Below are 26315 nucleotides of genomic sequence, written 5' to 3' on the forward strand. Positions count from 1 at the left end.
AAAAAAAAAAAAAATTAACTTTTAGCGATCAAAATAATTTTAGTCGCCAAAAATGACCACTTTTGGCGACTAAACTTATTTTTTTATCACCAATTGTAGACTTTTGGCTACTAAAATTTTTTTAGTCGGTAAAACTCGTATAATTAGCAACCAAAATTATTTTTTGTAGCCAATTGTAGACTTTTGGCTATTAAATTTTTTTAGTCACCAAAAAGTTTTACTTTGGGCTACTAAAAATTTTTTAGTCACTAAAACCCATATAATCAACAACCAAACTTATTTTTAGTCGCCAATTGTAGACTTTGGCTACTAAAATTGTTTAGTCACCAAAAAGCTTTACTTTTGGCTACTAATTCTGTTTTGGTCGTTGAAAGCTATACTTTCAACGACCAAATTTTTTTTAGTCGAGAAATTTGGTCGCCAAATGTGCTTTTTCCTATAGTTACATATGTAACAAGATGAACCAAAATAGTGAAGCAACGTCAACTGAAAGGGCACTTCAACTAGAAAAGGCACTTCAATTGAAAAGGGCACTTCAACTGGGTAGAGACATTCAACTGGGAGAGAACAGTCGAGTAGGAAATGAAGTTCAATTGGAAGAGGCAAGGGCAAGGGCAAGGGCAAGCATGCACATATAAGTTTTTCTTGTGCTTTGTGAAGTTACATTTTTTTTTTCTTTTTCATTACTTGAACCTTGAAAAAAGGGTTTTCTTTTCTCTTTTTTTTTTCCTTTTTTTTTTTTTTTTTTTTCTTGCGGATGACTTAGCTAAGATGATGATGTTTTTGGTACAAGTTTTTATCACAAGTTTAAGGTATATAACACATATTGATGTAGTGCGCAATTAGTCTCAGATCATGTTTCACTTTTTGTATTTTTGTAGTGGACATGACATACTAAGCATAGCAACAAATAGTCTCAAATGATGTACCCACTTTTGTTTTTTGTGGTGGGTATGAAGTATATTCACTTGGTGTTTATATTTATATTTTGTGTACTTAGTGGAATGTTGCAATTAAACATGCATGATGCTCTATGGTGTTTACATAATAGTTAAATAGTTGTGTTGTGCTTGGTTCTGGAGCTCTAACTTGTGCTTCTTTTCTTTCACTTCTGGCTGGCTTTTTGGTTTTTCTCTTGGCTTGGAATTTTGAGTTATGCACTATGGAGCTTTGTGTTGTGCTTGGTATATATACCTGAGATCATCTGCCCTGAGGGCATTATTGGTATTTTTGGCTTTTTTGCTGATGACATTAGCAGGTTCTGTTACCTGAGGTAACAGAGGTTCACATAGGGGGGAATTTTGACAATGTTAGGTAAAGTAGGGGAGGTATGTATAATTATTCAAACCACAAGGAAGGTCCTTGTATTTGTCAGAAATTTGAGGAAAGGTGAGTGTAATTTACCCTTTTATTTCGTGTTTTTTTTTTTCCTAATTAATGTGTATAAGTGGCTAAAAAATTGATATAACATTTAATTTTTTTAATTCATGACAAATGACTTGATGATTTTTTTAACAGATTTTTTTAATTAAATATAGTGAAGTTGTTTAATTTGTCTTGAAGTAAAATAGTATTCTATTTAGGGTACATTACGCTGACACCTTCTGAGGTTTTTATTTAGGGAATGGTGTCCCTCTAGTCGTGGTCGGATTGGAAGATATTGTTGGGCTCGTGGAGGGCCATTACGAGTCCCGTTTTGATAATCCAAACAGTTCAATATGTAGAACTCGTCAAATACTATATGCCTGTAAAAATTCACGTTGATTGGATATCAATAACTATGTGATCAAAACAGATTTTCGTAAGCCTTTTATTTTTCACCGTCCATTTTGTTTTCATACAAACTGATTTCATTACATAACTATCAATATCCGATCAATATGATTTTTTACAAGCATATAGCACTCAATGAATTCTACACATTGAACAGTTCAAATTATCGAAACGGGACTTGTGGTAGGCCCCCACGAGCACAATAGTACCTTCAAGTCCGTGATTGGACTGTAGGGAAGCCATTCGCTTTTATTTAATATGAATCCCTCTCTTACATTTGAAAAATTATATTTCCTTCTCTGAGATTTGTAATATCATTACAAATTGTCCCTAGATTGCTGATGTCATGCCCTAAATTTTTTTAAATGACCATCTCATCCTTTTTCCTACTATTTCTTTTTCTTATCATTATGACTATATTCTACAACTTTTCATCATTAAATTATAACTGAATATATTCTTATTAAGTAATGATATATAAATATAGAATTTTATATAGAATTTTCAAACACAAAAATATAGCTTAATAGTGACCTTTCACTTTAAAACAAAACACCTATAAATATGATTTATATTTACAAAAATATCACTATCACAATATGTTTATGATATTTTTTGTATAAATTTTTATATATGAATATAATTTTTTATTTTTATTTCACCATTATATCTACATTAGATCAATTTAATCTAGATGTATTTAAAAAGTATAAATTTGTACAAAAAATTCAAGAAATTCATTGAATACAATAAAATAAGATAATGTATTGAATTTTTGTATTTTTTTGTATTGGGTAAATTTAAAAAAAAAAAATCACAATATTATACTTCTTAAGTATATCTCAATTAGGTGTATCTAAAAAATACAAAATAAAAAATGCTTAAAATATTTAAAAAAATCAATAAAAAAACATGAAAAATTTAAAAAAATTTAATTTCTTGTGTGAGTTAAATCAAAGAATATGATTGTTATTTCTCTTGAAACGACATGAGCAAAATATCTTTATTATTTTATTATTTTATATATACAAAGGCTAATGGACAAATATATCATTTTAATCTGACAGGAGACGAATGTAATTTTTTAAATGTGATGCGAGAATCTATAATAAACAGAAACTTTAAGGGGTGACAGTGTAATTTACCCTTCTGTTTTATGATTTTTCTTTTAGAAAATTATGAATTCAAGCTGGAATGTTATCATTAGAAAGATAAGTGGATTTCATTAATAGCAGCCTTTCGGAATGTCCATTTGAGATCAGGGTACCACTTGGGCCAAGGCCCACGTTTTAATGAGTTTACTAATAATTGCATAATGTTAAAGAATTTGGGCCACGCTAATAGTGTTTGTGAAGGGTTTAGATGGGCCAATGAGTAGTTGGGCCATAAAATTCAATTTGGTGGAAGATGGTAGGGGTGTGCCTGGTACAATGAGACAGTTTTAAAGTAAAATTATAAATTAAATCATGAATGACAGATTTATAAATAATCAAATTGTTGTTTTGGGTGGTTTCAATTTGCTAGTTGATTAAAGAATATTTTAAACAATTATCAAATATTTGAATAATATATAACATTAATTTGTATAATATTTTTCATATATATAACATAAGCTAATTTTAATTAATATTTTTAACTACTAATTTACAATAATTTTACATCTTAAATATGTTTCACACTCATTTTTACTTTGATATTTTAATAGAGGTTAAAAAAATATATGTATTAACTATAGTGAATCGGAGCGATTTCAAATGCGAATTATAGATTTCAAAGTTTAATCCGTGGTTAGCGAATGAGATTAGTGCGGAGTGGGTAGTTTTACCAGATTGGACGATATTTTACGCAACCCGTGTAAATAGTATTCAAAAGGCCCTATTATCTTTTCAATAAAAATATATGGGTGACCAAACTTATTTATTTACAAGTTTTGCTCTTCTTTTTTTTTCACTTATTAATATCCCTAAGGCAGTGTTTGTTTGGACAGACTGTATCAGGGGAAATTGCAATGCAATGGACTGTTAATCCTGAGATAAACAGTCATTCGATTATTTGGTTGAAAATTATTTATATTGAGCTATTAGTCCAATATTCACTTTTCTAACCAAACAATAGATTAATACATTTATTAGACATAGAGTCCAATCCCACGTCTCAAAACTATTGATCAAATGCCCCCTTATAATTTTTTAGTGCATTAAAAAAATATAGGACTTATAAGTATCTAAATGTATCATATATATGACTTATTTGCCTAAATCTTAGCTTCAGGCAGACAAAATGTCACACCCCAAATTATGTGACAATGCCGCACATCCACACCAGCTAGCATGCAAGGTTAAGGAAAACTAATCAAGCTATGAGAATGAAATGAATCTCCAAATATCAATTTCTAAAATTCAAAAAATGATAATTAATCCTCACAAAATATATGATTGTAATCCATTAAAAGGTTGTAATATAAAATAAATTTAAATGCTCCTATTCTCAGCACTTCCACAAGCAAAACTCCGTATCTCTATTCATCTACCACTACTAATTTCGACTAAATATGCAAAAAATAATTAATAAAGAAATATATATATATATATATATATTTTTCAACATTTCAAAATGTTGAAAAGAATGGTTCGATGGCCAATGGTATGATATTTCAATCAACAAAACTCAAGTCGTAGCAAGGACAACTACATTTTTTTTTTTTTTTTTTTATCAACACAATAACTTTATTGATGGAAGAAAACCTTGTAAGAAGGAAGAAAGACATCAATAAAGGAGGGGGGGTTGATGCAAAGGCCATCATCGTGAAACCGCCAAATCCCAACTAGGTTGGCACTAAGTAGCCCACACAATCATATGACAACACCAACTAAGAATCTATTGATGAGGTACCAACAGATACACAGATAACACTAAATCAGAGACAAAAACAACAGAGCTAGGTGTTTCCCAATCAACACAACAGCAAAAACAGCTAATCCAATCTGCCACCCAAAACTCCAAAAGACAACAAACCCCAAATGAAAACATACCATATCACAATAGAAAAAACAGGCCAGATGACAGCAGACCAATCTCACTAAGTGATGGGAGACCCAAACCAGCTGATATCCCTCTCTTGTATTCCTAAATTTGATCTAAATTGGTGATTAATCCAATAGAGTACATGAACCCCTTTACAGAAACTACAATCAAACAGCTAAGAATCTAAGAAAACAAATAACCAGAAAAAAATAGAAGACAGAACAGAACCCAATCAAACAGAAAGAACACAACCAGGACATATCAGATTTGAGGCATCTAGGGCATAACAGCTTCTATCTAGCAGCACCCAGAATACAACCATCTAAAGCTGCAACTGCCAATCATTACATCTCTATTCTGCAGCAGCAGCTAGATTGACACCAAACTATACACAAAAGAAAACATGCTTCAGATTATATACTATGTCATGAACTGAGTACTTTAACTCTTTCAAATGAGATTTTGCCCATAAAGCCACTGTAATCTTCACCAAGTCAGTCAAATCTGCAAAATCTGGCTTTGCCTCATTAAACACACACTCATTCTTGAGTTTTCACACAGACCACAACATTGCTAAATGAACTACCTTACAAATTTTCACCATTTGAACCTTATATCTTATACCTAACCACCACTGTATGAGTTCTTCCACTGAACCAGGAATGGCCCAACACAGATTCCACCATTTCACAATATCAGACCAAACTCTTCAGATCAAATGACAATGGAGTAATACATGATTCATGGCCTCCACTTCAGATTTGCAAAACACACACAATATATTAGCATTGGGATTGAGCACTCATATTCTAAGCAACAGATCTGAGGATTTAATCCTACCTCTCCACGCTAGCCAACACAGAAATTACACTTTGGAAGGAGCAATAGTCCTTCAAATACTTCTTGTAATTGATTTTTCAGGTCCTTTGGATGATTCCATTCTTTGCCACACTGATGCCACAGTAAAAGACCCAGAAGAGTGTGCCAACCAATAACAAGAATCTTCAACCTCTGCATTTAGAGTAGGTGCATTAGACAACAAATCATTCAACTTGGACACCTCCTCCTCTTCCCAAGCTAAAAGAGACCTTCTAAGAGCTAACTTCCAGTCCTGACCCTCTCATTTCTTATGGAAAAAATATAGCAGTGAACAACCTTTCTTAGTTGACAATGAAAACAATCTGGGAAAGACTTCACTAAGGCTCTGATTATTAAACCATTTATCAACCCAAAACTGAATCCTTTTACCATTACCCACAACTGTTTTTACATTGTTAAAAAAGAATTCACTCAAAGCAGGATTAGTCAAATTCATTGATAATACATCCTGCCACAAAGCAGACATCAAATCTGAATTCACTGAGAATGGACTCCATCTGCCACTAATCCCTCCATATTTACTGCACAACACTTGTTTCCACAATGCATTCTCCTCTCTACCATACCTCCACCACCACTTTATTAATAAGCAATCATTTACCTCTCTCAAATTCCTAACCCCTAACCCTCCTTGAAACTTACTCAAGCATACCTCCTTCCAACTAACCAAATGTATTTTTCTACTCATCTCAGATCCTCCCCAGAGAAAGTTCGACTGAATTTTATCAATTGAACTTGCAATACCCACTGGCATTTTAAACAGAGATAAGAAATAAACCAGTAAACTTGACAACACTGATCTTATCAAGGTTAACCTTCCAGCAAAAGACAAGCACTTTCTCTTCCATAAAGCTAGCTTTTTCTTGAATTTATCCACCACTGGCTGCCATGTAGACTTTCTCCAAGGATTTGCTCCTAAAGGCAACCCCAGATACTTCATAGACAACTTCTGGCTATGACAATTGAGCCTTGCAGTAAATTCTTTCACCAAATCATCCTGAACACCTATCCCACACACCTGACTTTTATGAAAATTAATTTTCAGTCCTGACATAACCTTAAAACATCTTAATATTCTCTTGATAGCAATTATTGCCTCCCAATCTGCTTCACAAAATATGATGGTATCATCTGCAAATTGAAGGTGAGATAATTTCAGCTAATTTTGACCAATTGAAGCTCCTTTAATCAAGCCCACTGCTTTTTCTCTTTCCAATAATAAATTAAGGCCCTCTGCAACAATATTAAAAATGAAAGGTGAAAGGGGATCACCTTGCTTAAGTCCTTTCATTGGAGAAAATTTTGATGTGGGAGAACCATTCAGTAACATTAAGACTCTAGCTGTAGAAATACAAGTCTTCATCCAATGCACCCATTTTTCTCCAAAACCAAAGTTGGTCATCATTGAATATAAGAACTCCCAATTTACTGAATCATATGCCTTTTCAAAATCCAACTTTAGAATGATACCTTGATTGTTTGGTCTTTTCCACCAATCCACCCCATCCAGGATATATCTTCCACTCAAAAAGCATGTTTACACTTCATTAATAAACTTTGGAAGCACCTTCCTCAACTTTCTTGATAAAACCTTGGCAACTATTTTGTACACTGAACTTACCAAACTAATAGGCCGATAATCACCCAGATCCATGGAATTGTTTTTTTTAGGAATTAAAGTGATAAAAGAACTGTTCACTCCTCGAGCCAACTTACCATTAGTATGGAATTCATTCATAAGCTGCACTAACACCCCCTTCATTATATGCCAACATTTCTGAATGCAAGATAAGTTAAACCCATCAGGCCCCGGAGCTTTATTTCCATCACAATCATTGACTGCTTCCCAAATTTTCCCCTCTGAAAACTCTGCCTCTAACAAACCAGATTCTACATGACTAATTGAGAAAAAAAAACACCTGACAATTTTGGCCTATTCCTCCAATCATCAGAGAATAGTTGGCTGAAATATCTTACCACTGCTTGTTTAATTACATCAGGCTGATCATATATAATACCATTCTCATTTACAAAATCCAACAGATTTTTCCTCTGCCTTCTACTAGCCATTAATAGAAGAACCTTGTATTTTTATCCCCAATTTCTGCCCATATCAGTCTGGATTTCTGATGCCATAACCACTCCTTCTTTCTACTCAACTCCTAAACTAACCTTCGAACCTCTTATCTTCTTACAATCTCAATTTCCTACAGATTCCTACCTTCAACTTCAATGTCCCATTCATGGAGTTCATCCTCAGCTTTTTTCAATTGTTTATCAATGTTTCCAAACACTTGACAGTTCCACCTTCTAAGATGTACTCTGAGATTTCCCAACTTTTTCATTATCATGAAACTAGCCCAACCACTAATTTGATTATTTTCCCAAGATGTCTGCACTTCAAATTTAAAATTAGGATGCAAACACCAAGCATTTATGAATCTAAGTGGCCTAGGTCCCCAATCCCTCTCATCTTCCATAAGTAATATTGGGCAGTGGTCAGAAAGAGTCCTGGGTAGCCCCCATTACTTAAATGAGAACTTCTCCAACCACCTATGACCAATCAGAAATCTATCAATCCGGCTCTACCTTTCCCCATCTAAAGCATTACACCATGTATATGTTCTGCCTAGCATTGGAATGTCTAACAGCTCCAAATTATCAATTAGATCATTAAAATCCCTCATTTCTTTATCCCCCCTCAAGCACTATTTCCTTTACTCATAAATCTAATTTCATTAAAATCCACCCCTACACACCAAGGTTTTAAAAAAGTGGATTTAAGCTTCACTAAAGACTCTCATAGCTTCCTTCTTCTCAATACATCATTTGGTGCATAAATGTTTACAATAACACTATCAAAATAATAGAGTGAAGTACCTGCCAACAAAATGAAGTTTCTATTACTGCAGCACTCCTTTAAGAGAAAGATTTCTGGACTCCATAGACAAAGTATACCTCTAGTACTGCCCTCTGCACCAGTCTCCATGTAACCCATCTCCTCCCATGGCCATAGTGACTTAGCAAAGTTTTCATCAAATCTACATCTCTTTGTTTCTTGCAACAGTAGAACATCTATTTTTCTATCCCTAACCAGATTCTTTGTTTTCCGCCTCTTTTCAGGCCTTCTGAGACCTCTAACATTCCAAGATAATATCTTCATAAGGAAATTGTTAATGAACACCAAACCTCCTAGCAGCAGCCAAATTGGTTTAGGAAGCAACACCTACACATTCCATTCTTTCTAAGTCCTTCTCTTCTAACTCAGTTATTTTGCTTGCCACCTCCTCCTCCTTGCCTTCATAGTTCAACCCCAAAATTTTCCCAACTTGAATTGTAGCTTGTGCTTCATTCATCAACTTCCTCCTATTCCTAGAAGCTACACTCTGCGAAGCTGTACTCTGCAAAGCTGCTAATGAAATTGCAGCAGCGGCCACTCGAAATATAGCTCCATTTTTAAGACAATTGCTAAACAGCCCACCCTTGTTCTTCAGTTGCTTTCGGTTTAACTTTCCCCTTTTCTTCAATTCATCTCCTTTCTTCATGCTTCGACTGATGACTTTTGCACCAGTCTTCTCTTTTTTTGATGTATTACCCCTGTTTTTCACTCCCTACTGGGCCATATGAAGAATCTATAGACTTGTCTGAGGTTGAGTTGCACATTCACTTATGTTAGAAGCCTCAATGATAGGCCCATTAGCCAATTTCCCAACCTGACCCCCATTTAAAACTACCTCCAAATTTATATTGGGCCCTGAACTTTCGGGCCCATTAACCCTCCTAATATCCCCAAAAGAACACATTTGGCCTTCAACAATTTGAATTTGGTTTGCCACATTGTTTCTTGGATTATTCAACTGATCCAGACCTTGCACCCTACAGTCACCTCCATCATTTGTGTTTCCCAAATCACACTCTGTCTCTTTTACGGCTAATGTAGACTCTCATTTATTGCTTCCTTCCTTCTCCTCTGTATCTGTGTCCGCCATTTCCTTCTCTTTGCTTGCCATAACAGCTTTTTCTACCTCTTTCCCTGATTTTGCATTGGTCGCATCCTCATCTCCCTTATCATTTTTTGACAGTTGATCGACCTCTTCCTGAATTTTGGAAGCAACATCCTCACTCTCCTGGATTTTTTGTTGACAGAAACATGTAGTGATTGCTGCAGATGACTCTTCGCACACTCGAACTGGGAAAACATTTCCATGACATTCAACATTGATCACTGTATTTATGTATTCAAATCTGGTCGTAATTATTCGAACCTTACCAAACTGAAAGAAACTCTGCTTAAGAATGTTGTCATCTAACTAGACAACTTCCCCCCATAGTTTACCAATATCTGTGAAAGTATTAACACTCCACAGGTGTAACAAGCCCCGCGGGGGGGACCTCGCTACAGCTCGGACTCGGCTTTTCGTAGTCACGGTTCTAAGTCTGAACCAAAGAGTCCAAATCCGGCAAATTGTTTTAGGAAGACTGATTTTTTGAAAGAAGTGCCAAACATGGACTGCTTTGCCAAATACAGAGTCGCCACCTAAATATTTTATTTTGGGAAATTTAGGAAACCCTGACTCGGTGCCAAAAGGCCACGTGTCCGTCATCACCAAAGTTGCCTCGGCTCGGGAACTTGGGTACGATTGGGGAAGGTCACTTCGTGAGCACCCCCGCTCGCCCGGTCATAGACCGGCCTCTACTAACCATGATATCTATTTTTGAAAACATTGTGTGTTCTTAATCCGGTTATTAGCCTAGGTTACTATGTGATGCGCACAGCATACAAGTATAGACTGGGTCACCCGAATTGGAACAAAACACTTCATGCTTGCCTTTTTTTGAAAGAGGTTTTGCTACCCGCAGGTAGGCTTGAAACATTTGATGATTTACTCCAATTCAGATAACCCGACCTTCACCCACAGGCATTCAGGCAGTTATATTATATAAGCACATAGCCTCATGGTAAGCATGCTATCATGGCATTCACTCACACGCATGCAAGGATGCTAAAGCATAAAACTCACCGAGTACTCCAAGCCAAAATAGAAATTATATTAGAAATCATGCATGATCCTAAGTGTACAGAAATGCCTAATGCAACACATGCAAAATGCAACTATAGTAGGCTCGGCTATTCTAAGATGGCATATGAAATGCTACAACTAACATGTATTCAACTTGGAATTGAAAGTACAATGCAGTTAGTATGATGTGCCGAGCCCAATGCGTGCAATACAGATGAATGATGCAAACATGCTGTCATACTGTATGCTAATTGAAATATGCCTTAATCTAACCATCAAAAGCGGATAAATAAAAGGGAGAAAGACGTGGGGTTGGAAGACATACACCACACTCACCCACACTTATTACAATTGTGCCCTCACTCGGAGGGTCCAAATAAATAATACAGTCCCAATATTACAGTCCCCAAAATAAAAGAATATTACAGTCCCAAAATATTACAAAATTCTAATTAATTAATGAATTAACTAGGAAAGCGAATAAAACTGGCATGCAAGCCAGGGACTGCCTCGCTTCTGATGGATGATGCATGTCCGGATTGTCTTGCGCGGAAATCCACCGGAATGCCCCAATTAGCCTCTGTTTACACCTGTTCTTGAAATGCGTGCCAAGTCCCAAAAAGTTGCTGATTCCTGATTTGCTGTAACAGAGAGCAGAAAAGGGGCATAACAATGTATCTGCACAGATATATGCATGTCTCGATCCTCGTGCCACCAATCACGCATACCGAGGCATGATGGCCGAGGAGTCGAAATGCACAACTCAATATAGGATGAATGCATATGAAACTACAGCTAAAACCTAACTCCATCATGGATAATCCGGAGTGTTGGTGACTGGGGAATTGAGACACATTCCGTCACTCGGAGTACGAAATGTACCTCGTTTCCCGTGCCTGGACTAACTCTTATTCTGGACACGATGCAATATGCATGATATGCATGAAGTGCAACTAAGATACAATCCTAACATACACAATGTCATGGAAGTGAGATGTCTCGAAATGCGTGCATACGGGTACGCAAACCGAGAAAATGACAAAATGTTATGAAAATGAGGTGCCTCGAAGTACGTGCACGCGGGCACGCAAACTGAGGCAATGATATGTGTCTCGAAATACGTGCACGCGGGCACGCAAACCGAGGCAATGATATGTGTCTCGAAATACGTGCACGCGGGCACGCAAACCGAGGCAATGATATGTGTCTCGGAATACGTGCACGCGGGCACGCAAACCGAGGCGATGATATGTGTCTCGAAATACGTGCACGCGGGCACGCAAACCGAGACGATGATATGTGTCTCGGAATACGTGCACGCGGGCACGCAAACCGAGGCAATGAAATGTGCCTCGAAATACGTGCACGCGGGCACGCAAACCGAGGCGATGATATGTGTCTCGGAATACGTGCACGCGGGCACGCAAACCGAGGCAATGAAATGTTTCTCGAAATACGTGCACGCGGGCACGCAAATCGAGGCGATGATATGTGTCTCGAAATACGTGCACGCGGGCACGCAAACTGAGGCGATGATATGTGTCTCGAAATACGTGCACGCAGGCACGCAAACCGAGGCAATGAAATGTGTCCGAAATACGTGCACGCGGGCACGCAAACCGAGGCAATGAAATGCGATGAAATGACATGGAAATGATGAGTGGGCTTATACCAACATGAGTGAGCCTCAGCTACACTCACATTGGATGCCAGCGGATAAAAACGGAGTGCCTCGAAATGCGTGCACACGGACACGCAAACCGAGGCGATGACAGAATGCGATGAAATGACATGGAAATGATAAGTGGGCTTATGCCAACATGAGTGAGCCTCAGCCACACTCATATAGGATGCCGATGGATGAAAATGAGGTGCCTCGAAATGCGTGCACACGGGCACGCAAACCGAGGCGATGCATACGCAATGCAAATGCCATGGAAATGACAAATGGGCTTACACCAACATGAGTGAGCCTCAGCCACACTCATATAGGATGCCGGCGGATAAAAATGAGGTGCCTCGAAATGCGTGCACACGGGCACGCAAACCGAGGCGATGCATACGCAATGCAAATGACATGAAAATGACAAATGGGCTTACACCAACATGAGTGAGCCTCAGCCGCACTCATATAGGATGCCGGCGGATAAAAATGGAGTGCCTCGAAATGCGTGCACACGGGCACGCAAACCGAGGCAATGCCAAAATGCAATGAAATATGGCAAAAATGATATGCAAGCATGCTAATGGAATTTCAGCATTAAAATATGGGGGAAAACAGTCCCGAAATGAGGCGAAATGACATGAAATGCAAGGAATTGTCCCGAAATGTGAATTTAGGCACCCGAAATGACCTATAGCTATGCCAAACATGTACAACATGGACATGCAATGCAAAGACAGAAGCTAGACAGCCCCAAAATAAGCACTTTTCCAGTTATAAACATGGCCAAACAGCAAATATAGGTATGGCAAAAATAGCATACAAGAATAGGGGCCAAGATAGGGGTAATGAAGCAAGTGGTATAAGCTAAACCCAAACTGAAAAATTTCCTTCTACAACAATGAAGATAGACCAAAAATATGAACATTTACAGTATATGGAAGCCTCAAAAACAGTATACAAATATGCTAAAAATGGGATGCAAAGCAAGGCCCAAAAGGTGCTATAACATGAAGTATATTAAATAATCATCAAACATAAAAAAAGTGTGAATGAAACATGAAGTATAGGCCAAAATAAGGCCATTTTTAGTTCGGACCAAGGTCTAAAAACAAAATCAAGGAGGGCTATCAACTCATGCAAAAATGAGGCCAAATAAGGGATTAAACTATAAGTGACACATGGAGACACCAAACAATGTTGAGCCCTTCTCCAATGTTGAAGAGGGGCTCAAAATAAGCCTTATATCAGTTTACAACATGCTCGAAAATGAATTGCTCATGGGTCAAAAATAGCATGCAAAACTATGACATACAAGATGGTCAATGAAGCAAGTGTATTATGGAGGGCTCAAACAGGGTTGAACCCTTAATGAGAAGTGAAGATGAGCTCAAAATATGGCCCTCTTCAGTTAGGCTCGGAGCTCAACACAAAAAGCATGCATGGCTTACATATTGATTAAGAAAAATGGTCAAAAGGGTAAAGGTGTTACTTACCCTTGAAGATCCAAACTTTTGTTGCTTCTTAGGTTGATTTGGAGCTTCTTTAGCCTTCAAGAATCCTTCCTTGTTGCTGGAGAGGAGATGGTGATGGTAGAGCTTGGTGGTGTAGAAGGATTGATGGTTATGGAGTTAGGGTTTTTTGAAGAATTGAGAGAGAAGAAGATGGAGATGGCAATGGAGTCTTGGAGATGATTTTTTCTAACCCTTGTAGAGGAGGCCATCAGCTGGTTAAAAGGGCCAAAAGGGGGTGTAAAAGGGGGGTGAATTGGAGAGGAAAACTCTCTCCCAAAATATCCCCCGGATACAGAAAATATCTGGGGGATATTGCCCAACAGCTGGAAAGGGCACAGTGAGGAGAATACGGCCGGCCTCATACTTTTACAGGAGGTGGCCGGCCGGCCACACCCCCTAGCCGGCCGGCTAGGGGTCAAAAGGGTCAAGGAGTTTTTCTGGCCGGCCATATATTGGGGAGGTAGCCCTATGTGTGTACAACACAACCATGTAATTAAAATTGCAAGAAAGTGGGTCCAAGGGGTTCAACAATGGCTCGGAAAGAGGGGTTCAAAAGGGTCAAGTTGACTTACTGGCCGGCCATGAACTTTTAGTGGCCTCCCAGATGTGTAGATCACAGATATGTGGTTCAAAATTCGAGAAAAAAGGTCCAAGGGGTTCAACATTAGCCTGGAAGAAAGGGGTCAAAAGGGTCAGGTGACCTTAATGGCCGGCCATGAACTTTTAGTGGCCTCCCAGATGTGTAGATCACAGATATGCGGTTGAAAGTTGGCAACACTACCCCTAGGGTGTTCAACATTAGCCCGGAAGTTGGAAAAACGGGCGCCGGGAGGCTCTGGAGGAGAGATAACTGGCTGCTGCAACAATTGCTGGCCTCCCACCCTCCAGTGATCTTCCCTATGATAAAACAGAGGTACCTGCCAAAAATGAACGAAAACCGTTGCAAAACGAATGTTCCGGGGCCAAAACACGCAGTTCGGGGTCCCGAAAATGGGCTGTTAAGCACCGAAAATGGTATTCGACCTCGAAGTGGGTTTCTCAGCCCCCAGTGTCCCTCAAAATGGATGAAATAAGATGCATGCCAAAAATCAGAGCAATAGGAGATGGTTAAGCGGTCCCGAACCGAGGCACACGGCCTGACGGCTCCGAAAACCGGGAACCGGACTCCGAAATGGGCAAAATGGCCTACGGCCACCAAATGTAGCCTACGGACATTGAGAGATGGTCTACAGGACCTCTCCCTCCCCTGAGGAAAAGAAACAGAGAAAAACCGAGTCTGGTTCGCAAACCGAGACAAGGCACAGAAAAGGGTTCGGAAGCCCGGAGGCAGGGCTCACGGCCGTGACTCTGAAACTTCTGAACAAGCACATTATGCAACATCACCAAGCGCTCAATCGGTGACGTCTGAGTCTTAAGGTCGGTCAAAAATGGGGTGTCTACAGTTGCCCCTCTTTGACAGAACTCGGAAGTCACAAGTGACGGGAGTGAATGTCAAAGTCCAGAGACGACCCATTTTTGATAAGGCCGAAGACTTAGACAATTAAACAGGATGAACAGAGATGTGCCCGCAGGCATGCCCGCAGGCAGGGGGCAAAATGCAAATGACATGCAAGAAGCCGAAGGTAACCCAATGATCATGCAAATGCAGCATGCTGTAATGAAGCAAGTATTCGCAAATAGATGCAACAGTTCTAAGCAGGAATGCAAAGCAACAACTACATTTCATGCAGTTAAGAATGTGGAGGATTATTCAATCCTCGCCACGTCTCACACGGAGAAGATACGATACCTGCGCGATTCGTCTGGTCGCACCAGCCTCAATTGAACCGTACATACAATATCGTGCCTGCAAAAGAGAGAAACTGCAACAAGCACAATATGCTAACAACATGTATTTAACGTGATTTCGAAAGTTCGACACACGCAGTGCCGGTGAGTGAATGCATCGCAATACAAGAACAGAATACGCGTGACAACGCACGCTCGAGTATAGAAGTATGATTAACATCAAGAAACGTGCATGACAATGTGAGTATGCTGATGAAAATGCAAGATGATGTGACATGAGCACGAATCAGGGCGCCCGTTCGTTATGAAACGACGAGTACGGAAATGCGCGTTTTGGCGAAGGCGACTCGACCACGGCCTCCGATACACTTCCTTGAAGGGTTACAACTCATTCAAAAAGGATACACTTTGGTTTCGATGAGTGATGATGAGACACATGTCAAAACTTGAAACCGAAGTCCCGACGGGGCGATTTCGCGACCGGAAGCGCACTTTTCTTGAACTTTTTCAGGTCCCGGGAACTCCGATCTTCCTCAAAATTTGCAGAGAGCTAGGTGAGCATGTAGGGAGCATGGCCGGCCGTGTGTCCTCCCAAGGGGAGGTGTCCAACCGGTTTCCATGAAAGTGGATGGCTGGCCGGCCATTTCTGCAAAAAGCAGATGGCTGGCCAGCTAGAAAAAGGGGCCGGCCGGCCATGCCCTTTTCCCAGGGGCATTTTGGTCTTTTCCCCTCCTTTTTGCATGCCTTTTCACCCAAGGCTTGAAGTCTATAAATGGCAGCCGAACCTCACTTCATTTCTTGCCTCTTTCAAAGCTTTTCTCTCCAGTTTTGAGTTTCACGCGCGTTTTCCAACGCCCCGCGCAAATTGTTTTCGCGAAAACTCTCAGTTTTAAACACTTTGGAGCGATTAAATTTCGACTTCGGAGCTTCTTTTGCATCTTCACCACTTGAGGTAAGTTTATCTTAATATTTAGAATATTTTCCCGGGAGTTGACTTTTGTTGACTTTTTGTTTCCCGAGAGTTGACTTTTGTTGACCTTTTCAAATTTTTGCGCATTCTGCTCATTTTTGCTCCCCTTTTGCAGATCCTTGAAAATGGCGGGCAATTCTTCTCACGGTGGAGGTTTTTCAGGTGCCGAGGATGACTTCGATCCCATGACTCTACCTCCGAGGTCTCGACCTTTCATGCCCGAGAGGTACCGTCCGGCAGTGCACGCCCTCCCTCGTGCCGTTTTCCGTCATTTTACCAGTTTCAACGAGAGAGCACCCGCGGATCTGCTTCTCAGAGAGCCGGAGCAGCATCTCTCTCACGAGGCCCGAGAGATATTTACCTCATCTTCTGTATTTTACATTTCGCACCCTCGCCATGCTTAAACATGTTGTTTAGCCTATGATCGTAGTACTTTGCTTATATCTTGAACATGTAGTTTCAACACTTGAACTTCTGAGCACTTGGCTCACCAATTAATTGCGAACACACAGCCCGCATTAGAACACACGGTCCAAACACTGATTTGTCGAACACACAGCCCGAATTCGAAAGTGAACACACAGCCCATACTTTACATTTTCTGAACACACAGCCCAGGTAGATAGTGAACACGCAGCCCACAAGTTAACTGAAAGTTGAACACGCAGCCCAAATTTCAAAGTTTCTGAACACGCAGCCCAGGTAGATAGTGAACACGCAGCCCACAGGTTAACTGAAAGTTGAACACGCAGCCCAAAATTCAAATTTTCTGAACACGCAGCCCAGGTAGATAGTGAACACGCAGCCCACAAATTAACTGAAAGTTGAACACGCAGCCCAAAATTCAAATTTTCTGAACACGCAGCCCAGGTAGATAGTGAACACGCAGCCCACAAATTAACTGAAAGTTGAACACGCAGCCCAAAATTCAAATTTTCTGAACACGCAGCCCAGGTAGATAGTGAACACGCAGCCCACAAATTAACTGAAAGTTTGAACACGCAGCCCAAAATTCAAATTTTCTGAACACGCAGCCCAGGTAGATAGTGAACACGCAGCCCACAAATTAACTGAAAGTTGAACACGCAGCCCAAAATTCAAATTTTCTGAACACGCAGCCCAGGTAGATAGTGAACACGCAGCCCACAAATTAACTGAAAGTTGAACACGCAGCCCAAAATTCAAATTTTCTGAACACGCAGCCCAGGTAGATAGTGAACACGCAGCCCACAAATTAACTGAAAGTTGAACACGCAGCCCAAAATTCAAATTTTCTGAACACGCAGCCCAGGTAGATAGTGAACACGCAGCCCACAAATTAACTGAAAGTTGAACACGCAGCCCAAAATTCAAATTTTCTGAACACGCAGCCTAGGTAGATAGTGAACACGCAGCCCACAAATTAACTGAAAGTTGAACACGCAGCCCAAAATTCAAATTTTCTGAACACGCAGCCCAGGTAGATAGTGAACACGCAGCCCACAAATTAACTGAAAGTTGAACACGCAGCCCAAAATTCAAATTTTCTGAACACGCAGCCCAGGTAGATAGTGAACACGCAGCCCACAAATTAACTGAAAGTTGAACACGCAGCCCAAAATTCAAATTCTCTGAACACGCAGCCCAGGTAGATAGTGAACACGCAACCCACAAATTAACTGAAAGTTGAACACGCAGCCCAAAATTCAAATTTTCTGAACACGCAGCCCAGGTAGATAGTGAACACGCAGCCCACAAATTAACTGAAAGTTGAACACGCAGCCCAAATTTCAAATTCTCTGAACACGCAGCCCAGGTAGATAGATTTGCATGTAGTTTACTTCACTTCATCGGCATACAGCCTATTTCATCTTTTTGGCACACAACCCACTTTTCTCATTGGCACATAGCCCATTTCATTATTGACACATATATTCATTCTGAATGCAGGGTGGTTCTCGCAGTGTGCGAGGATATGGTTCCACCATGGCGCGGGATTGGTATGCTGAGCTCCCGGAGGGCGTCAGAGACTTGGTGGATCTGGCAGGGTTTGGACCCTTCTGTGTCGGGTTATCACGCTGTCCTGCCAGGAGGACCTTGATGGCAGCTCTGGTAGAGAGATGGTGGGACACCACCAATTCCTTCCATTTCTCTGCTACCGGGGACATGACTATGACCCCTTTTGATTTTGCTGTATTGACCGGCTTAGACGTCGGAGGTTGGTCCATTCCTTACGACGAGGACATGGGCGAGTGAGAGGCCGCCTGGATGTATTTGTTGGGGGCTCGCCCACCTGTTGATAGGGTTTCAGGGAGAGTCAGATATACTTGGTTCTCTTCCCATTTCCGGCGGGCGGAGATGGTGCCTGAGAGTCCCGTGGAGACGGAGCAGTATGCCCGTGGTTTCCTGATGTTCCTCTTCGGGACTACCCTGTTCGCCGACAGAGGGAACACCATTGGGCTATACCTGTTGAGCGCTCTAGTTGACCTATCACAGGTCCATAGATATGATTGGGGTGGCGCCGGCTTGGCTACCCTTTATTTTTATATGAGCGCGACCTCCCGCGGGCGGGGCGACTTGCTTGGCGGCTACTGGAGAGCTTGGGAGGTACTTTTTGTCCCCTCGTTTTACATTTCTGCCCTTCATTACTTGTACATTGCACACACAGCGCACTTTTACAGTCTGTATTTTGCTTTCAGCATTTCGTACTTACATTCTGCACTGCTTTTCTCAGCTATGGGTTTATGTGTACTTCCCCTCATTAGCCCCAGTGCTGGAGGTGGTGGGGATTCCCGTGACCCCATATTCATTGATATTTGAGGGCCCCCACCGGGCGAGGCCTCGAGAGACCCTCGCTCGCCTGCGGCAGTATTTCGACACTGTGCGACACTCAGAGGTACTTCAGAACTTTCAGTTCTTTTCATTTTCATTTTTGACTTGCTCTGTATATTCTTGATTTCTGATTGGTTTATGCATTTACCATCCGCAGATTACTTGGCAGCCTTGGGCACCCCTGGGTGATGATCTCCTACTTCAGTATGCCGGAGCGTCAGGCATCTCCCGGTATAGGGTCCTGCTCGAAGGGCCGGTTGGCAGAGTCTGGTTCCTGGGGGAGCGCTTTCTGCGCCAGGTACAGGGGTATCTTTCTCAGGATATTCCCGCAGTACCCCCAGCCAGTATGCGGACCGCTGACAGACTTTCTTACTCAGAGGTGGTCGGCGCCATGCTGGGCAGCGATGCTTTGCTATATGTTGCGGAGGGGGACTACGCCACCTACCGTCACATATATTTGATGCCTCCATTGACAGAAGCTCGTATTCCGATGATGAGACCTGCCGGTATGTCATCTTCGGGTCAGGCTCAGGCTCGGGGTACAGACATCCCTTCTTCTAGCAGGGCTGGCACATCTAGAGGTGGGAGTAGACCAGCTCCTCCGGCTCCGTCGATTCATCCTCATGTCGGATGGCCAGATATGCCCACTGAGTTGATGGCGTGGCAATACGGGGCTAGCTCTCCGATTCCGATTCCACTAGAGCCTCTGATGCCCAGCGATCGATATGCCATTGATCCGGACTCACCGCCGGTATGCTCCACTTTTCATTCATCATTCAGATGTTTAGCACCCTTCTGTTCACTGATGATTATGAGCTCATTTTTGCAGCCATCGCGAGGGTACATAGAGGAGATGGTTGGACTAGTGGCCACACTCGAGGGCATGGTCCTGCGGAGGGAGGCGCAGTTGTCTGTTGCGGGCATCCAGGTACCCTTCAGTTTTCTAGCATTTATCATACTTCTGATGACATGCTGATTTCTACTGCACTGACAGACTATTTGTGTAGAGCACGTCTGACACACCCCACTTGTACACTGTATTTACATGCACCCACTTCATGTAGCCTTTGCTTATATCTGTATCCGATGTACATATTTGGACTGATGTATTTGATTTGAACTCCTTGTTTCCAGATGCCTACATGGTCCGGTCAGCCGCAGGCCAGGCCACCTGGGCCTCATTGGGGAGCTGGGCCATCTGAGCCTTTTCAGGGGGCGGGGTCATCTCGGCCTTCCCGAGGAGCCGGGCCATCTAGGCCTTTTCGAGGAGCTCGAGGAGGGCCCGTCCGCAGACGTAGGGCTCATGTTGTGGAGGTGGAGTCTGATGAGGAGGAGGAGGATGCCGAGGCTACCGACCGTCAGTTCGAGACATCTTTTGAGGAGGGAGGCTCCGGTTTTGGCTCGGGGAACAGAGGTGAGGCTGGGGAGGATCCTGAGGATGACAGCTCCGACTCAGATGATGGTGTGGAGGTCGTCCCGCCAAAGAGGACGAGGCGTGCTTCTCGTTCCCGCTCCCGAGGATTTTGATGCTGTTATTTCCTGCTTTATTTTTCTTTTACTAGTAGTTTGTAGCACTTTGCACATTGTTAGGCAGTTTTATTTTTGTAAAACTTGTACCTTTGTTTGTTGTAAAGCATGATGAAATGAAATAGCTTTTGAAAATGTGTTTGTATTTTAGCATCGTATCGCATCATTATTTTGCACAAAAATGAAATTGAATGGAAATGCGCATTGTGTAATCACTAAGTCAGGTAGTGAACCGACGTACAAACTAAACAACTCAACTCACTAAGATATAACAGAATCTTTAGCAAGTTTACAACTCGATAAACAAAATGCAATAACATTGACAACGCAAGACTTTAACAACAATTGCTTAAACAGAGAGCAATGACTCAAAAAACATAAACACGTCCACTCGACAAACAACTCGATAAGCAAAATGCAACAACTCGATAAGCAAAACTCAACAATAACAAAGTGTATTTCTGACGATCCGGGCATCGGAACGCATCCGAAACGAAGGCCTTTGACTTTCCCGTTGCATGGAAATGCTCGGAACTTTCCCTCGAAGGGTAAAACAGGGCCAAGAAGATACATTGCAGCATTGCCAGCCATCCCTGGGAGCTGGCCGGCCATTTTTGCAAAAAGTGAATGACTGGCCAGCCATTTCTGCAGAAAGTAAATAGCTGGCCAGCCAGAAAAAGTAGCTGGCCGGCCATTCAGTCCTGCAGCCACCAGATTTTTGACACGTGTTCCCGTGAATAGTGTTTTTCCTTCTATAAAAGCTTCAACTTCGGGAACATTCATTTCATCTTAGTTTTAGCCAAAGATGGAGGCGTTTCTTGCAGAAAACATCACAACTTGGATCTCTTCTCTAGATGGCTCGGAAAAGTTGAATTTCCGGGGTTTTGGCTTGAATGCACTATTCACGCTGAGCTGTACTCCGCTACAGCTTCCTTTTCTCCATGCCGCGGCAAGGTTCTGGAATCCAGTGACGCATGTTTTTAGCTTTGGCGGCCAAGAGATGTGCCCCACTTTCGAAGATTTTCAGGCTTTGATGGAGTCTGCATGTTCTGAAGTGATCTTGCCCCAGCTCCGTTTTGGTCATGCCCAGGCTTTAGGGCGGATGTGTGGGCTCACAGCGCATGACGCTCGATCTCTGATCTGCAGTGGAGAGCTAGACATCCCCGGCTTGATCCAACGTTTTTCCGACGCTGGTGACCGCAGCAACCATTATTGGCAGGGTTTTCGGCAACACGCCCTCTGCTTATGTTTGTTGTCTCACTTTCTGCTTTCCTCGGGCTTCGACGGGGCTAGCATTCGCCTGATTGAGGTCGCCCAAGGTTTGAGAGAAGGGAAGAGCTGTATTGCCATGACCTTGGCCGAGACGTTGATGGGTTTAGATTCCGTCTATCGCCGGGAGGCGACTAGGTTTGCTGGGAGTCCACTACTACTGCAGGTAATGTTTCCCACCCAACCTTACATGTATATTTGCTCACATCACTCGACCCTCAGGCTCGATTTTTCTCACAAATCCCTTGTCTTACTTTTTCTCTCATCGTACATCTCTCTATTCTTTATTCTCTCATTTTCCATCCCTCCCCTAGGTATGGTTAATGGACAAGTTGCAGGTTGTGGACTCTTGCCCACCCTATTTAGCTCGAGGCTACTTCTTTCGGCAGCGCCTTGTCAATGCTCTTGACGAAAGGTGGTGGTTCGAATGGATGTGCAATTTGTCCGCAGACGGCATTGCTTGGCGTTGTCCTTGGCTTAACCTTCCGGCGATGAGCTATAGTATGTCCCGGCTGACAGGGATCCAATTGATTGGTCTGACCCACTGCGTATTCTATTTTCCTTTCCGGTTTCTGCGTCAGTTTGGTCATGATCAGACCTGTCCACCGGAGGGGATTGAGTATCCAGCCGCTTTCCCGGTCCGGGGTGCACAGCTTGCCCGATATGCCATGGCATGGAGGACTAGAGAGCTCCTGGCCCCTGCTTCTACTTTCAGTTACACTCTATCTGATGAGTGCGTGGATTGGCTCAATGAGGAGGCACAAGTTGGGCCCAGCTTGGCACCTGATGCTTCGTCCAGCTCTCGTAGAGATACTTGATTCAACTATGCCTCAAGTTTATTGCTTATTTAGCATTTTCAAGTTTTCTTTATGAATGTACTAGAAAAAGCAACCTCGATTGTAATGCAAGAGCAGGAGAACTCTTTTTGAAATCAATGAAATTGAAAGTTATGGTACTGAAAATTTTCCGTTTTTGGTCCAAAAATGGTCTAAGTCGTAAAAAGATTGATTTGAGCAAAGTCAACTTTTATTAAAACTTTTCAAAACCATTTTTGATGTGAATCAGAATTGGACACGCCGAAAATCTGTCACTGAAATGCACAACCCCAGATCCCTGCAACTGGAAAGTTGCCCCTAGTCTGAAGAACAATGCGGCACTGCACAGCAACGGAAAGTTGCCCCTAGTCTGAGTAACTTTGCATCGTCGCGGCAACGGAAAGTTGCCCCTAGTTTGAATAGCACTGTACCGGAGATGGCGATAAATGCTGATGGGTAAAGATGACTGAGATGATCAAAATGGACAGAGTTGATCGGGGAAAAGTTTATGGCTGAACTTCAAGGTGAAGTTGCCTACGTATCCCAAAGATGGGAATCAAGCCTTACGTAGTTCAGGCTAAGGTTCGCTCGAGTATTTTCACTCTCCTTTTGCGCTCTAACTTTTGCCAAGGCCGCCCTTTGCGGGTTTTCAACCTTGCGAGCTCAGTTTTTATATTTTCTAATTTTTTGTGCTCTGAATTTTGCCTAAGTCGCCCTTTCGGGTTTTCGGCCTAGCGAGCCTCTCAAGGATAGTATTTCTTCAACTTGTCCATATTGATCGGTTGTGAGAACTCCAAGCCATCTAGATCCGTCAGAACCACAGCTCCACCTGACCAGATAGCTTTGATGATGTAAGGACCAGTCCAATTAGGTTTGAACTTGCCCCTTGGGTCGTGGATGGGAGCCCGGTTATCTTTGAGCACCAAATCTCCTTCTTTCAGATTCCTGGACTTAACCTTTTTGTTAAAAGCCCGGGCAATTTTGCGTTGATAGCCTTGAATATGGTACAGTGCTTTCAATCTTCTTTCATCAAAGAGCATGAGTTCTTCGAATCTGCTTTGCTGCCAATCTGCCTCGGCTATCTGGCATTCAGCCAATACTCGTAACGACGGAACCTCAATCTCAATGGGCAGAACAGCCTCCATTCCATAGACCAACGAATATGGAGTTGCTCCAGTAGAAGTTCTGATTGAAGTTCTGTAGCCCCACAGAGCAAATGGCAGCTTGTCTGGCCAGTCTCGATAGGTTTCCACCATCTTCTGTAGTATATGCTTGATATTCTTGTTGGCGGCCTCAACTGCTCCGTTGGTCTGCGGCCTGTATGTAGATGACTTATGAAAAGCCACATTGTATTTCTCCAACAAGTCTATCACTTCTTTCTTGAAGTGGGAACCATTATCTGAAATTATCTCGTTTGGCACTCCGTAGCGACAGATGATGTTGTTCCTGATGAACTTCGCGACATGCGACGCCTTCAACACCGCGTATGATTGGGCCTCGACCCACTTTGTAAAATAATCTATCGCTACCAGAATAAACTCATGCCCGTTGGATCCCTTCGGGGTAACAGCGCCGATCACATCAATTCCCCAAACTGAAAAAGGCCATGGCGAAGTCATGTTGTACAGTTTTGACGGCGGGATGTTCATGCGATTTGCATGGATTTGGCATTTGTGGCATCGCCGAACAAAACTAATGCAATCTTCCTCCATGGTTGACCAGTAGTAGCCCTGTCTGAGGATCTTTCTGGCCAGCATCACTCCATTCATGTGTGCACCGCACTCTCCCCCATGGATGGCTTCCATCAGGCGTTTTGACTCTTCGGCTTCCACACAGAGCTTATGCATTCCCAGATGACCCCTTTTGTACAACTTTCCCCCGCAGATGCTAAACTGAGCAGCTATTCTTCTGACAGCCCTCTTATCCTTGGCGTTTGCCCCTAGTGGATATGTCTCCTTTTCCAAGAAGTTCCAGATGTCGTAATACCAGGGGTTGCCGTCTTGAACCTCATCTATGGCGGAAATCGACTCATATGCTGGCGCAAACTTCTGATCAATAATGACTGGACGCATCCGGACTCCGGACGGGATGTCTATCATAGAAGATAGAGTTGCTAGTGAATCTGCAAACCTGTTGTTCTCTCTTACGAGGTGGGTGAAATTTAGCTTCTCAAACCGAGGAATTAGCAAATCCAAGGTTTGGTGGTAGATTATCATCCTTTCCTCCTTGACTTTCCAATCTCCTTTTGCTTGGGACACAACAAGGTTCGAGTCCCCAATGACGTCCAACCGTCTTGCCCCTAGTTCTAGGGCTGCTTCCATGCCAGCAATACATGCCTCATACTCTGCTTCATTGTTGGAAACTTTGAACTGGAGCTTGAATGCTAAAGGGATACGGGAATCATCAGGCGCTATCAGCAACACTCCTATCCCATACCCATACTGGTTTGACGCTCCGTCAAAGTACATTGTCCAGGTTTCACCTTCGACGTGCAGAATAGCTTCATCTGGGAATAGATACTCAACCGCTTCATCCCCCTCAACCGGGTGGTCGGCAAGGAACTCCGCTACCGCTCTGCCTTTTACTGACTTGCGCGTTACATACTTCAAATCAAATTCGGAGAGTAACAGCAGCCATCGAGCTAGCCTACCCGTAAGTGCTGGTTTCTCGAAGAGATATTTGATGGGATCCAAACGCGAAACCAACATTACAGAGTGGGCTAACAGGTAGTGCCGCAGCTTCCTGGTTGCCCATACTAAGGCCAAACAAGCCTTCTCCAGCGGTGTATAGCGGGTCTCGTAATCTAGCATCTTTTTGCTCAGATAGTAGATGGCTCTTTCCACTTTGTCTTCTGATTCCTGCGCGAGCATGCAGCCCATGGTAGTCTCAGTTACCGAAAGGTACAGTATCAACGGTCTCCCCGGCTCTGGCGGTGACAACACGGGTGGGTTCTGTAGGTACTCTTTGATCTGCTCAAAAGCTGCTTGACATCGGCCGTCCCACTGGAATTTCTTTCCTTTCTTCAGGAGACCAAAAAGTGGTTCACAAGTCAAGGTTAATTTAGAAATAAACCGTCTTATGAATTGCACTTTACCCAGAAAGCCTCGCACCTCCTTTTCAGTCCTTGGTGGTGGCATTTCTAAGATGGCCTTGATTTTGGAAGGGTCGACCTCGATGCCCCTTTGTGTGATCAGAAACCCTAGCATCTTCCCTGCTGTAACACCAAACGTGCATTTCTGGGGATTCAGTCGCAGCCGAAAC

The 26315-nt window shown here is 42.3% G+C and overlaps 1 protein-coding gene across 2 annotated transcripts; it reads left to right on the forward strand.

Annotated features, from left to right (window-relative positions):
• Positions 1-19606: 19606 nt before the first annotated feature.
• Positions 19607-21111, forward strand: LOC145794602 (uncharacterized). Of its 2 annotated transcripts, XM_082877019.1 has the most exons (3): positions 19607-20194; positions 20273-20371; positions 20578-21111. In XM_082877019.1, the coding sequence occupies exons 1-3, from the start codon at positions 19790-19792 to the stop codon at positions 20968-20970; spliced, it is 897 nt and encodes a 298-aa protein (XP_082733145.1). In that variant the 5' UTR covers positions 19607-19789; the 3' UTR covers positions 20971-21111. The 2 variants fall into 2 exon arrangements, with proteins under 2 accessions (XP_082733145.1, XP_082733144.1); XM_082877018.1 differs by having other exon boundaries at positions 19659-20371; positions 20578-21075.
• The last annotated feature ends 5204 nt before the right edge of the window (positions 21112-26315 follow it).

This window comes from Camellia sinensis, chromosome 7, assembly GCF_055761805.1.
Source record: "Camellia sinensis isolate YWXY chromosome 7, ASM5576180v1, whole genome shotgun sequence".
In the NCBI taxonomy this organism is placed as follows: Eukaryota; Viridiplantae; Streptophyta; class Magnoliopsida; order Ericales; family Theaceae; genus Camellia; species Camellia sinensis.

Coding starts and splice junctions, on each gene's coding strand:
- LOC145794602 (XM_082877018.1), top strand. CDS start 19,790: ATGCGGACCGCTGACAGACTTTCTTACTCAGAGGTGGTCGGCGCCATG. Junction 20,372..20,577: donor TGTCTGTTGCGGGCATCCAG/GTACCCTTCAGT, acceptor CCTTGTTTCCAG/ATGCCTACATGGTCCGGTCA.